Source organism: Ceratotherium simum, chromosome 24 (genome assembly GCF_057802395.1).
Source record: "Ceratotherium simum simum isolate JZ-2026a chromosome 24, ASM5780239v1, whole genome shotgun sequence".
Taxonomy (NCBI): domain Eukaryota; kingdom Metazoa; phylum Chordata; class Mammalia; order Perissodactyla; family Rhinocerotidae; genus Ceratotherium; species Ceratotherium simum.
This window is the reverse complement of record NC_141923.1, coordinates 4,582,594-4,596,253: the sequence shown is the minus strand read 5'-3', so window position 1 is coordinate 4,596,253 and position 13,660 is coordinate 4,582,594. Positions and strand designations below refer to the sequence as shown.

At 44.2% G+C, this 13,660-nt stretch overlaps 1 protein-coding gene across 1 annotated transcript in view; it reads left to right on the top strand.

The window, feature by feature from the left end:
- The window catches only part of DYNC1H1 (dynein cytoplasmic 1 heavy chain 1), a 74,044-nt gene that overhangs the window by 21,997 nt on the left and 38,387 nt on the right, over positions 1-13,660 (top strand). The window contains exons 10-26 of the mRNA XM_004434264.3: positions 736-885; positions 2,565-2,711; positions 5,691-5,831; positions 6,456-6,632; positions 6,769-6,879; positions 6,964-7,083; positions 7,624-7,863; positions 9,625-9,780; positions 9,923-10,036; positions 10,510-10,620; positions 10,700-10,909; positions 11,086-11,232; positions 11,443-11,609; positions 11,709-11,882; positions 12,482-12,647; positions 12,731-12,919; positions 13,013-13,207. Of these exons, the coding sequence (XP_004434321.1) occupies positions 736-885; positions 2,565-2,711; positions 5,691-5,831; positions 6,456-6,632; positions 6,769-6,879; positions 6,964-7,083; positions 7,624-7,863; positions 9,625-9,780; positions 9,923-10,036; positions 10,510-10,620; positions 10,700-10,909; positions 11,086-11,232; positions 11,443-11,609; positions 11,709-11,882; positions 12,482-12,647; positions 12,731-12,919; positions 13,013-13,207 (2,715 nt within the window). The remainder of the gene's footprint in view (positions 1-735; positions 886-2,564; positions 2,712-5,690; positions 5,832-6,455; positions 6,633-6,768; positions 6,880-6,963; positions 7,084-7,623; positions 7,864-9,624; positions 9,781-9,922; positions 10,037-10,509; positions 10,621-10,699; positions 10,910-11,085; positions 11,233-11,442; positions 11,610-11,708; positions 11,883-12,481; positions 12,648-12,730; positions 12,920-13,012; positions 13,208-13,660) is intronic.

Genomic DNA, 13,660 nt, shown 5'->3' with positions numbered 1-13,660 from the left:
AAGGAGGATATTTTATGGCAGAGGTCACTCAGTGGACAAGTGGTGGTTGGTCAGTTCCAAAGCTGTGGGTCACAGATTTTCTCTTTCCCTTTTAAAATGGATAAATAAGTTGCAGTGTATCCATGCAGTGGGACACTAACAGAAAGTCAACAAATTCCACTCTTCAGAATCCACTAAAAGTCCCCAATTTTTCTCACAGTATCCCTCACAGCTGCCCTCACAGTGTACCCAGGGTGGTTGTGTGGCCCAAGGCAGACTCTTCACAAAGATGTACAGAGGTTCTAGTCGTAGGAGATTTACTTTTCTCTTTCGAGATCAGAGAGAAGACTTTCTTCTTTACTTGTTAAAAGAAAATGGTTTACTCTCCAAATTATAGTTTTCTAGGTTTATCTCTGAGGCTGCCAGGAAAATGCTTTTGTTTTGTAAATTTTCTGTTATATTAAACAAATATCCAGACCTTAACTGCATCTGCTGCATTTGCGTTAGTCTTCTTGTCACTTATAAGTCAGGAGGTTGGTGATTCAGTTAGCCCACAGCTGGAGAACGCAGCCTAATGGATTCGAGTTATATGAGGCTGTGCAAAAGGGACAGGAGTGAAACTGAGAACAGAGTGAGATGCAGGGTTATAGTTAGTGACTGTTTATTTTTGACCTGAAACATCTGTCTTCTGTTTAACGTGCTCTGTGAGCTAACTTTTGGAAGAAACACTGATCTTCGCCACTACTTTCTTTATAGATTGAAAGAATATTGGGTGTTCGCCTACAAGCTGGCCTAAGAGCTTGGACCCAGGTACTTCTTGGACAAGCAGAAGATAAAGCAGAAGTTGACATGGATACGGATGCACCGCAAGTCAGTCACAAGCCTGGTGGAGAGCCCAAGATCAAAGTGAGTGTTTCCTATGCTAGGAAATAAAAGAAATTCTCCCCTTAAAAAGTACCAGGGACAAAGCCACTTTACAGTGAGGACAACTGGCAGACACCACCTTACCCAGGTGATCAAGGTCAGTGTCACCGCGGTGTTGTGTGTACGATGTGATGAGAAGAACGCTTCACCTCTGTGGTCTCTGCCCAGATCTCCCAGCCTCATTCTAACCATGAGAAAAACATCAGACAAACCCAGATTGAGAGTCATTCTACAAAACACCTGAGCAGTACTATTCCAAAGTGTCAAGGTCATGAGAGAAAGAAAGAAAAACTGAGAAAATGTCACAGATTGGAGGGGATTAAGGAGATGTGACACCTGGTGTCCTGGATTAGATGCTGGGAAATCTGACTAATGTCTATATTTAGTTACTAGCATTGTGCCAGTGTTCATTTCTTTGTTTTGATAATTGTACCACGTTAGATGTTAACATCAGAGGAAGCTGGTGAAGGGTATATGGAAACTTCATACTTTCTTTGTAATTCTCCTATAAGTCTAAGATAATTTCAAAGACAGAAGTTTTTTAAAAATGCAAAATAAATTTTAGAAGAAAACCTACGGTGGAAAAACAAGTCTCTGCTTACGGAGCAAATGTAAGAAATCATTTCAAGAACTGAATATAATCTATAAGTAAAAGTTCAGACTGTGGCACTAAAATGTAACTTTTCACCAAAATCTAAATTGAAGTCTCATGGAAGACTGCAGTAGCACAGTGGTCAATACATTGGACAGCAGTCTTCATCTCCAAGCCACCTAGTTGCCATTTCTGTGAAGGGGAGTGGTCAACGGGAGCTTAGTAAGCTTTCTAGAAAATTCAGTAATTCTGTTAATTCAAACTCTGCAAATAGGTCCTGTCTCCTGACGTGGGCAGTGATTATAAAGGTGTCCACTTTACAGAAATTCATTAAGCCAGGCATTTGTTTTATGTAGTTTACGGTATTTGTGTTACATTTATTAATAAAAAAAGTCTCATAAAACAGAAGCCCAAGAGAACTGTGCAAATAAAAACTTTGATCTGGGAGAAACAATTGGCTTTTTTTGTTTCTACCCAGACTTTACCTTTTCATTTTTTTTCTCTTAATGCTTGAAAAATGTTTTCACTTTCGAGTATTACAGATATTCATCCCCAGAGCATACTTTTTTAGATACTGAGATGCAGAAAAGCAAGTGAGTGGGTCTACGTTGACACAATTCTGTGGTGGAGACTGAGTTGGAATTCCTGGTTAGTTTAAAGCACCAGCAGGTGGCAGAGACTTAGCTCGACTTGTAAACCTACATCAGTGCGGCATGTCTGCCAGCTACCGCCAGCCTCGTGTCACTGGTCTCTCGGATCTGAAAGTCATCGTGTCGAGAGATCATCATGCGCATCAAATCAGATGGGACTTCACTGAGCACCTGTTGTGTGTTTTACACCCAGGCTCGGGGGACTCAGGAGGAACCTAAGCGGTGCCTGCCCTCTTAAAATCCTTTGGGGAGGGCCACAGACCACAAACATGAAATTGCAGAAGACCGTGTCTAATAATAAAGTAATAGACCTTGTGGTTTAGACTGAAGTAGTTTAATAATTTAGAGAAAGTGTTATATATCAAAACCATTTTATTGAAATAGGTTGCTGAGTAAGAGATGAAATCTTTCTTTTACAGAATGTCGTTCATGAGCTAAGAATAACCAATCAGGTCATCTATTTGAATCCGCCAATTGAAGAGTGCAGGTACAAGCTGTATCAGGAGATGTTTGCCTGGAAGATGGTTGTGCTGTCTCTCCCCAGGATCCAGAGTCAGAGATACCAGGTGAGCCTTCCAGGGACTCACAGCATGACCAGGCCTCCTCTAGGCTCTGGGACACCACCTCTCCACTATGCATCTTTAAACAAACTTGTGACGAGTCTTCAAACTCCAGGCCACAGGCTCAGCATTCTAAGGGAAAGCAAGAGGAAGCTTGATGTGACCTCACATTTTTTTTCCAATAGTTACTTTTCCAAATAGTTGTGTTTGCAGCTTTGGTCTCAGTAGTGTCTTAGAAATACCCTCCATGAACTTCTTTGGGAATTTTAATTCGTGCTTCTTTTTTCCCCTCTCTTTATTGTGGAAATTTGCAAATGTACGCAAAAGTAAAAGGAGTCTCACGAGCTCACAGCACCCAGTTTTATTTATCGACATGTGGCCAATTTTGTTTAATTTATAGTCCTTTCCCCACCCCCACCACCAGATTAGTTTAAAGCATATCCAAGATATAATGTACTTGGATTAATGTACTTCTAGAGCAAGGGGAAAACTCAAAAGACCATTTAGTCCCTGGCCACTAGGCAATATTACTGCTAAACAGGACCAGTGGTTTTCAAATACAACATTTCTGCAAACTGTTAAAACAGGCTCTTCTGGAAAGTAATGATCCTATTAGGAAATATCTCTCTTTTAACTATGAACATAAGCTCAGTTCTTTTCAGGTTTTTTCAAGGTAGCAGCCACCTGTAGACTTTCAGTCTTGGCAATGCTTAGCCAAAAACTTGGCAATGTCCAGCTAATCAGAACTGATGTGTGAGTACTGGTTCCTGCCCCTCAAGGAGTCTATTTGCAATCTTGAGGATGTTTCCTGTCATATTTCTCCAGCTTTTAACCAGCTGTGTTTCTATTTGCATTGTTCTCTTGTTTATCTCCAAATTTAACAAACTGAAGCCAGCCGCTCTTGTGCACAGGATCCCGTTCCCTCTCACTGTGTTGCTCAGCAATTCTTCCCTCTCTTCTGAGTCTTCCTGTCAGAAAGTAAACTTGACCCCTGTTCCCCTCTAGCCATCTTATTTCTCTGCTCTGCTTGGTAGCAAACGTGGAGAGTTGTCTGCAGGGCTGCTCCAGGGCCCCTTCCCCTCAGGCTGTGCCCACTGCTCAGCCAGCGCTGTCTGCTCACCATTACCGGGTCTCCACCCTGCTGGTGTGGTGGGCTTCTCAGCCCTTGAGAATGTTAGCTGCAGGATTTGGCAGGGGTGCGCACGCCCTCCTCCTTGATAACACTTTTTTTGCTCAGCTCTCCTGATTTTCCTGCCACCTCGCTGGTCAGTCTCCTTTATTGGTTCCTCTTTTGTTCTCCCTCTTCCCAGCCTCTAAATGTTCAGTGTTTACCCAGCCACGCACTCTCTCCGTGTCTTGTCCAGGCTGTCAACTTTAAATATCAGCTGTTTGCTGACAACTCTGTGTTCATGTCTCCAGCCTGGCCTTTATCCTGAACTCCAGACCTGTCTATCCAGCTGCCTCCTTGGCATCTCCACGTGACTGTCTCATAGACGTGTCAAACTGGACATGTCTCTCCAATCCCCCTCCCTCAAATTTGCAACTCCCCCAGTCTTTCCTTTCCCGTCCTTCAACCCACTCAAGCCAAAAATCGTGGCATCATCCTTGACTCCCATTGTCTCTATCTTCAAAATTAACCCAATCTATTTCTTACTATATGGATTGCTACCACCCCTGCCCAATGGTACCATCATCTTTCACTTGAATTGTTAAAGTTCCCTCCTCTGCATCTGCCTTTGCTCCTTAAAATCTATGTTCAACACAGCAGCCAGAGTAAGTCTTAAATTGTATGTCAGTCCTGACACTGCTCTTTTCAGAGCCCGTTAACGGCTTCTCGTCTCACTCAGCGTGAAAGCCCACGTCCCACAGTGGCTTGCTGGGCCCCACGGGATATGCTGCTTGTGGCCTCTCTGACTTCAGCTCTTGCTTCTCCCTCACTGGCTCTGCCCTGGCCACACTGGACTCCTGGTCTCCTCAAACATGCCAGGCAGGGGCCGGCCCGGTGGCGCAAATGGTTAAGTGCGCGCGCTCTGCTGCAGCGGCCCGGGGTTCGTCAGTTCGGATCCCGGGTGCGTACCGACGCACTGCTTGGCAAGCTATGCTGTGGTGGCATCTCATATAAAGTGGAGGAAGATGGGCACGGATGTTAGCCCAGGGCTGATCTCCTCACAAAAAAAAAAAAACATGCCAGGCAGACTCTTGCCCCTGGGCCTTTGCACTTGCTGATCTCTGTGCTTGGAATCCCTGGTAGCTGATATTCACATGGCTCCCTCCCTCCCCTCCTCTTGGTCTCTGCTCAAATGTCATCTCCTCAGTGAGGCCTTTGCCGACCTCTCTATTTAAAATACAGCCTCTTCCACCCGCCACTCCCTAATACTCGAAAGGAGTTTTCTCCGTAGTACTTCTCACCATCTGACATTCTATATGTTTTGCTTTTTCCTTAATTGTCTCTCTCCTCCCATAGAATGTAAGTCTGTGAGCAGAGATTTTTGTCTGTTTATTGTATCTACAAAGGTGCCTGGCATATAACAGGCACTCAAATCGTTGAAATGAATGAATGACTGAGTCATCAGTTCCATCATCCGCGTTGGTGTAAATACTTGGTCATGGTAATCTCACGTTCTGTTAGACATGGCCTTAGTCTTCCCCTCTCAGAGGAGAGTTAAGCCCTGCGAGGCCTCTGCTCTGGCGCGCCGTGCCCTCTGCTCCGTAGACTCCGTGTGCTCTTTAACTGGTTTTGCATTGTGCCATTAGTGACACCACATTTTCCAGCTTGTGGTTGATCTGATATTCCTTTTGTTGGTTTGATGAGTTAAATAGAAGTAGGCTTCTGGTTACTTGTGACTGGCGTGAGTAGACGTTATCCCTTAACTGCCATTTTTATCGTGAGCTGTTCTTTCAGTTCATTTAATTAAGTGAAAGGTGACTCTGAGGTTAACCTTTTTGAACAAACTACTTGTGTTCACTTGCGGCATTGTTTGGTAGGTGGGCGTACATTACGAGTTAACTGAAGAGGAGAAGTTCTATCGGAATGCTCTAACACGGATGCCGGATGGCCCCGTTGCCCTGGAGGAGTCCTATTCTGCAGTCATGGGCATTGTCACTGAAGTCGAGCAGTATGTCAAGGTGAGAAGCTTCTGAATTCATTCAAATATGTCGTATAAGTCTGTTTTAGACACTTAGGAGTATGAGATACAGTGAACATAGAGCTAAAAGGTCTTGACTATGTGTAATAAGATTCACTAGATAACATTTGCTTTTTTTTTTTTTTTTTTTTTGGTGAGGAAGATCAGCCCTGAGCTAACATCCATGCCAGTCCTCTTTTTGCTGAGGAAGACTGGCCCTGGGCTAACATCCGTGCCTATCTTCCTCCACTTTATATGGGACACCACCACAGCCTGGCCTGACAAGCGATGCATAGGTGCACGCCCGGGATCCGATCCCAGGCCGCCAGCAGTGGAGCGCACACACTTAACCGCTACGCCACGGGGCCGGCCCCCCCCACGTTTGCTTATTTTAAAGCAAGAGTGAATGAATAGTAGGACAAATCATCTGGGGTATTAACTATTGTTTTGGAGAACAGTACATTTTATTCTTTTTTGATATGAGAATTTTGAGAATTTGAAGTGAGAATTTTTCTAATGGTGATGAGAGAACATGAACCTTTTTAACAGAATATGCAAATACATATTAATTTTCTACAAAACGAAAGGCCAAACTATATTATTTAACTACGTTTTTCATATGCAGGTTTGGCTTCAGTATCAGTGCTTATGGGATATGCAAGCTGAAAACATCTACAACAGACTTGGGGAAGATCTCAACAAATGGCAAGCTCTCTTGGTTCAGATAAGGAAGGCCAGGGGGACTTTTGACAATGCGGAAACCAAGAAAGAGTTTGGACCAGTGGTTATAGATTACGGCAAGGTGAGCTCTGCTGCTTTAGTGAAAGACGTCGAGGTAGCAATACAGGCAGCATGTCTGTTTGACTATAATGAAGTTGAAGCGTAAACACTCCAGCGTGAAAGAACTGATGATCTGTCGTGTGCTCGTTCACCTGCAGGTACAATCTAAGGTGAACTTGAAGTACGACTCCTGGCATAAGGAGGTTCTCAGCAAATTTGGGCAGATGCTCGGATCCAACATGACAGAATTCCATTCCCAGATTTCAAAGGTGAGGAGGCAGGATTCTGCCGGCACAACTAGTCTACTGGTAAACCTTGGCTCTGTGTTAAAATTCTCTGCTCTCTTTGAACAGTCTCGCCAGGAATTGGAGCAGCACTCGGTGGACACGGCCAGCACCTCTGACGCGGTGACCTTCATCACCTACGTGCAGTCTTTGAAACGGAAGATCAAGCAGTTTGAAAAACAAGTTGAGGTGAGCTCTATGAAGGGTTAAAATTCTCACCATCAGCCCTGTAGGCACTGTTTCTCAGGTACAGTCCGTAGATCCTCTAATCGTACCCACCTGCTGTGCTTGTTCCAGTGCATCCTGGGAATCTGCATTTTAAAAGGCTCTGCAGGTGATTCTTAGGTACATCAAGGTTTGAGAACCACTGCTTTTTGTCTTTTGAAGTATTTTACTTTAGTTGTTGATCTTCAAGTCATCAGACTTGAATTTCCGTTTTATGATTTGCGATGAGGGAGTGAAACACAGCTCCAGTGTACGTAGCTCCTATTCAGGGCCATCTGGGCTGTAATAACTAGTTCACAATAACTGGACTAGCTGTGGCAGGCTCTCGGATGTGCTGCGTTCTGACCATGGTACTCTCAGGATGGAAGGTTTCTGGAGAAGAGCAAATGTATTGATGTTATGTGTTCTGTAGCCACAGAGTGTCTTCCCTTTTGTGGGAATTTGACAGTAGTTTCTATTATTGTTATAGAAGAAATAATTCAGTTTATTTTTTAACTCTCCAAGCTCTACCGCAATGGTCAGCGCTTGCTGGAAAAGCAGAGGTTCCAGTTCCCGCCTTCCTGGCTGTATATTGACAACATCGAGGGAGAGTGGGGGGCCTTCAATGACATCATGCGGCGGAAAGACTCTGCCATTCAGCAGCAGGTGGCAAACCTGCAAATGAAGATCGTGCAGGAGGACCGAGCTGTGGAAAGCCGCACCACTGACCTGCTGACAGACTGGGAGAAAACCAAGCCTGTCACGGTGAGTCTCGCCCCACTGTGCACCAGGAGTTTCTCCTAAACCAGCAGTGCAGTGTGGTGTCTTTTGTTTCCAATGTAAAAGGCCTTGCTGTGGCTTAGCTTTCCAAGAAAGAAAGTTTTTCCTTTTTGTAATTAAAACAGCAGTACTTACAGATAGTGTATTTGAAAATATGAAAGCCAACTTAGACCTCTTTTACCCAGAACCCTTTGTGACAATTGAAATTTAGTCAGGAGATGGTTTTTAAAATTAAAGTTTTTCCTTTCTTAAGTTATTCTCTTAAACATGCTCAAAAATTAGACTTCGATTTCTCATGGACACAGGAAGCCTCACGCTGCAGCTGCTGCTCTGTGCTGTGGGGAGGCAGGCTCTGTCATCGTCGCTACAGTTATTAAACCTTTCTGCACCCAGGACTTGCCACAGCCAGTCTTCTTGGTTCATTCAAGTATTTATGGAGCACCGACTGTGTTCTAAGCAGTGGGATACAGGAGTGAACAGCGAAGACAGGAGCCCCTACTCTCGTGGAGTTACACTCCATAATAAAAGATGAACAAGGAAAATGTGTATTTTGAGTCAGATGGTGATACGTGCTGTGGGGAAGAGTGAGGAGGGCCGGGAGGAAGAAGGGTGTTAGTGGTTTACTGCTCTGTCGGGAAGGCCGCAGGGAAGGTGACATTGAAGTGGAGACCTGAAGGAGGGGGCTGGCGGGTCATGCACATGGCCAGAGGGAGCGTTGAGGCAAAGGGGACAGAGAGTGGAAGGCTCAAGCAAGTAGAGAACAGCATAGTTGGTTTAGTGGGGCAGAATTCAAATTGTATTTATTGAGACTTACATATAAACATAGACAAAAGAAAAAGGAGAAGGATGTTAAAGTACTCTGAATGTTAATCTGGTTTCCTGTTGCGGGATGTAAGTTTCCATACCAGGCCCCGTGGCAGATTTAGCCTCCCACGATCAACTGGTCAGGGCTCCGTCCTGCTCTCAGTCCTGTCTGTGCTGCAGGGCCCAAAGGTCTTACTTTGTGTTTAATTTTGCTTTTAGACCCCTGTTTTAAGAAGGTCTTGATTTTACTAACGTCACTACCGTGGGTTATGCAGAATGCTGGCTCTAGCAGGGGAGTGAGTACTGATTAATAGGCAAGATTCTGATCACCAAAATTGAGTCTCTCTCATTACCTCACCTAGCTAGTAATGTGTTTTATTTGAAATTTTACTTGCTATTTTGCTTTGGTAGAAAACTGTGAGGTTTTATGTAGTCATTATCGCAAGTTGTTAAAATGGAAAGGAAGTCTGTAAACAGTGTTAATGCTGACGTAGAGGCCATCTCCAGTGAGAACAGTGCTTCATTTCTCATTCTTCTCTCAGTAACTGATGTAACAACTGTGTATATCAGGGAGGGTGTGGCTGGCAGCCCACAAGAGCCTTGTCCCCTTGGATCAGGAGTGTCCCACTCCAGGCCCAGGTCTGCCCTGACTCGTCTCTTCCTATCTCCCAAGATTTTTAGTGAGACAGTGACTGAGTTCAAGAGGTGTTCCATCTTTCTTATTTATATTTTTATTATGTCAAGATATGGAAGTGAAAGTTCCGTTCAGTAATGTATACAAATCATAAGTGTACATCTTGTTAGATGTTTACAAATGTTGACATATTCAAGGAATCACACATTTCCAGAAGCCCAGCAGGTTCCCTCCCCAACCTCAGGGCCAAAGTATTCATCTCTCCCGAGACCTGGCACTGCAATTCTCTGCGCTTTGCCTGCTTTCAGGGCAATCTTCGCCCAGAGGAGGCACTTCAGGCTCTCACCATATATGAAGGGAAGTTTGGCAGACTGAAGGATGACCGAGAAAAGTGTGCCAAGGCCAAGGAGGCGCTGGAATTGACAGATACAGGGCTTCTCAGCGGCAGCGAAGAGCGAGTCCAGGTATGAACCCCACTAGTTGGGGAGACAGGGACGTGGCTCCTCGTCCTGACTCTGCCTTTGACCTGGGCCATCTCAAGGGCCCTGCCTGATTGAGATGATTTCTGTTTCCCAAGTTTAACTGCTTTACTGTTCTTAATCACAGGTGGCCTTAGAAGAATTACAGGACCTCAAAGGTGTTTGGTCAGAACTTTCTAAGGTCTGGGAGCAAATCGATCAGATGAAGGAGCAACCATGGGTTTCGGTACAGCCTCGAAAGGTACATCAAGTTAAAATGGACATTTCTGTATATCTTCATGTATTAATGGTTATAGACTTAGAAACTTGGCAAACAAGGAACTTTATTGTAAGTTCACAAAATGTCACTTAATGTCCTGCATGTCATTTTACATTATTCATCCAGACTAATGTAAAATTTCTTTTAAACCCATTTTAAAAAATATTTTGCCGCGCCCGCCCCGTGGCTTAGCAGTTAAGTGCGCGTGCTCCGCTGCTGGTGGCCCGGGTTCAGATCCCGGGCGTGCACCGATGCACCGCTTCTCTGGCCATGCTGAGGCCGCGTCCCACGTGCAGCAACTAGAAGGATGTGCAGTTATGACATAACAACTGTCTACTGGGGCTTTGGGGGAAAAAAATAAATAAATAAAAATTTTAAAAAAAAAAAGAAAAAAATATTTTGCCATTTAAAGGAGTGTTGGCAAACTGAATATCATCTTGCGTTTCTCTTGACAGCTTCGACAAAATTTGGATGGCCTCTTGAATCAGCTGAAAAACTTCCCTGCACGATTACGGCAGTATGCGTCCTATGAGTTTGTCCAGAGGCTTCTGAAAGGTTATCTGAAGGTAGGTGACTTGGTGCTGCAGTCATGGATGTCCATTAGAAACACAGCTGCATAGGTAACTTTGCGTACTCTCTCCACAGATAAATATGTTGGTGATCGAGTTGAAATCTGAAGCACTTAAAGATCGCCATTGGAAACAGTTGATGAAAAGGCTTCATGTCAATTGGGTTGTTTCTGAGCTAACCCTTGGCCAAATCTGGGACGTTGACTTGCAGAAAAATGAAGCTGTTGTCAAGGATGTGCTGCTTGTGGCACAAGGAGAGATGGCTTTGGAAGAATTTTTGAAGCAGGTAACTAGATTAGACTGACAGCCACTTTTATGTCATTTTTCAGGCTGTAACATAGATCTGACTGTGTAAAAACACAGCCTCATCTGTGGTCCTTTTTGTCCCCATAACACTTAGTCGCTGTGCAGCTGGTGAATGCCCACATATTGATAACACACCTCTTTCTGATTTCCATTCAGATAAGAGAAGTATGGAATACTTATGAGTTAGACTTGGTTAACTATCAGAACAAGTGTCGCTTGATCCGCGGCTGGGATGACCTCTTCAACAAGGTCAAGGAGCACATCAACAGTGTCTCCGCCATGAAGCTCTCCCCGTACTACAAGGTACCGTTGGTGGGGCCACTCCCTCCCTGATCAGAGCGTTCTCCTGCACTTTCCTTGTAATAATACTTTTTGACTCAGCGTTATCAGATGCCTGGTTTTTAAAATGAGTCAAATAACTTGATGGGATCTTAATCTGCATTTTTATTGAGTTTTGGCATATCTATGAATAAAAAGTTCAGTGGTTGGGCTCTCCTTCCATCTGCCCATTAGGTGTTTGAAGAGGATGCCCTGAGCTGGGAAGACAAACTGAATCGGATCATGGCTCTGTTTGACGTGTGGATCGACGTGCAGAGGCGGTGGGTCTACCTGGAAGGCATCTTTACGGGCAGTGCGGATATCAAGCACCTGCTGCCAGTGGAAACCCAGCGGTTCCAGAGGTATGGCCTCTAGCCAGGGAGCTGAAGAACTGAAGATTAGATATGGCTGGTAACCACTCTTTACACAACAGCTAACGTCGGTCTTCATTTGATTTATAGTATCAGCACGGAGTTTCTGGCTCTAATGAAAAAAGTATCCAAGTCTCCCCTTGTTATGGATGTTCTGAACATCCAGGGGGTGCAGAGGTCTCTGGAAAGATTGGCAGACCTGCTAGGAAAGATCCAGAAAGCACTGGGAGAATACCTGGAGAGAGAGCGGTCGTCTTTCCCCAGGTAAGGGAGTTATGAGATCGCTGACTCGAGCTGGAAGGAAGTTCAGTCTCAGCTGTGCTTTCCTCCAGCCCTCCTCTCCCCTTCTGGGCGCCTGTGTTGGTCACTTTTGACATCAACAGTTTTGTTACCAGTGGTCCATTTAATGAATACCATTTCCATTTCATGCATTAATTCCTAATTATAATGAATAATCCTTAGTTTTTTACCTTGGATGTGTTTATTAAGCCTCATTTAAACTATCATCCACCCTCTCAGGCAGCTTCCATCTCTTAAATATTTAGCTCTGGTTATTTTCTAAGTGACATCTCTTCCTTTCTGAATAGTTTGCTTAGTGTGAATCAAACAGATTTTTAAAAAAATGAATTCGTGAAGTAAGGCTAATGATGTGAAATCCATTGAATTCTGCAGTATTTCATTAGATAAGTGTGTATCTTTTGCTGAAGGCTGGAAGAAATGTGAATGTAATCTGAGTTCAGGCTGGAGATTGTCCACCACCATCCACATCCACCTTCCCTTCCTACAATTTGAAGTTTTGCCTTGATTCACCTCATTTGTGTATATAGAACATTTTAGCAAGTTGAATGCTGCTTTCTTTTTAGGTTCTATTTTGTGGGTGATGAAGATTTGCTTGAAATCATTGGAAACAGCAAGAATGTAGCTAAGTTACAGAAACATTTCAAGAAAATGTTTGCTGGAGTTTCAAGCATCATCTTAAATGAGGATAACTCTGTTGTCTTGGGCATTTCATCCCGTGAAGGAGAGGAGGTAGTTAAATTTATGTTTGGAACTTAAGAAGACTTCTCTCCCGTTTTTTGCACATATTAATTCTTAAATTTTATTTGTTTCAGGTTATGTTTAAAACTCCTGTGTCAATTACCGAACATCCCAAAATCAATGAGTGGCTCACACTGGTAGAAAAGGAGATGAGAGTCACGCTGGCTAAACTTCTTGCTGAGTCTGTTACAGAAGTTGAGATTTTTGGTAAAGCAACTTCAATTGACCCAAATACCTACATCACTTGGATTGATAAATATCAGGTAATGTAGGGTAGACGTGAGATAGTCTAAAGGTAAATGCACAGACTGATCTCTAAAATGGTCCTTTTGGATCTCATGTCTTGTGTCTTTCAGGCCCAGCTTGTGGTTTTGTCAGCCCAGATAGCCTGGTCTGAAAACGTGGAGACGGCTCTGAGCAGCATTGGTGGGAGCGGCGATGCGGCTCCCTTGCACTCTGTGCTGAGCAATGTGGAGGTCACCCTCAACGTGTTGGCCGACTCAGTCCTCATGGAGCAGCCCCCACTCCGACGACGGAAGCTGGAGCACTTGGTTAGTCCTGTGCCCCACTCATTCCTTGCCAGTTAGGCTCTTGTGCCTTCAACTCAAGCAGTTAAATCATGCTTGAAAAATAGTGTAATTGGTGTTAGGGGGAAAAGGAGATGTCATATTGATAAACTCTGGGGTGGGTATTGGCTCTCTGTTTCTGTTGAAAGATAATCTTGGTGGAACACAGGAGTTATATATACATCAGCCTGATAAAAAGGAAGTGCTAAGCCTCGGTCAGAGTCTTTACTCTTTCTCATCATTTTCTTCCCAAAGAGGTGCCCGAGGCGGTGCCAGGAGGCCCGGCTTGCTCGGCATGGCTCTGAGCCAGTATTGCTTGTTACTGGGCTTTGCGCCCCAGTGTGCAGGAGATAGACTGTTAAGATGGAGACACCTGTTCTCCTGTCACGTTTTATGCTAGTTGCAGAGTTTTTACTTAAAGTGAAACTTTTTACTTTT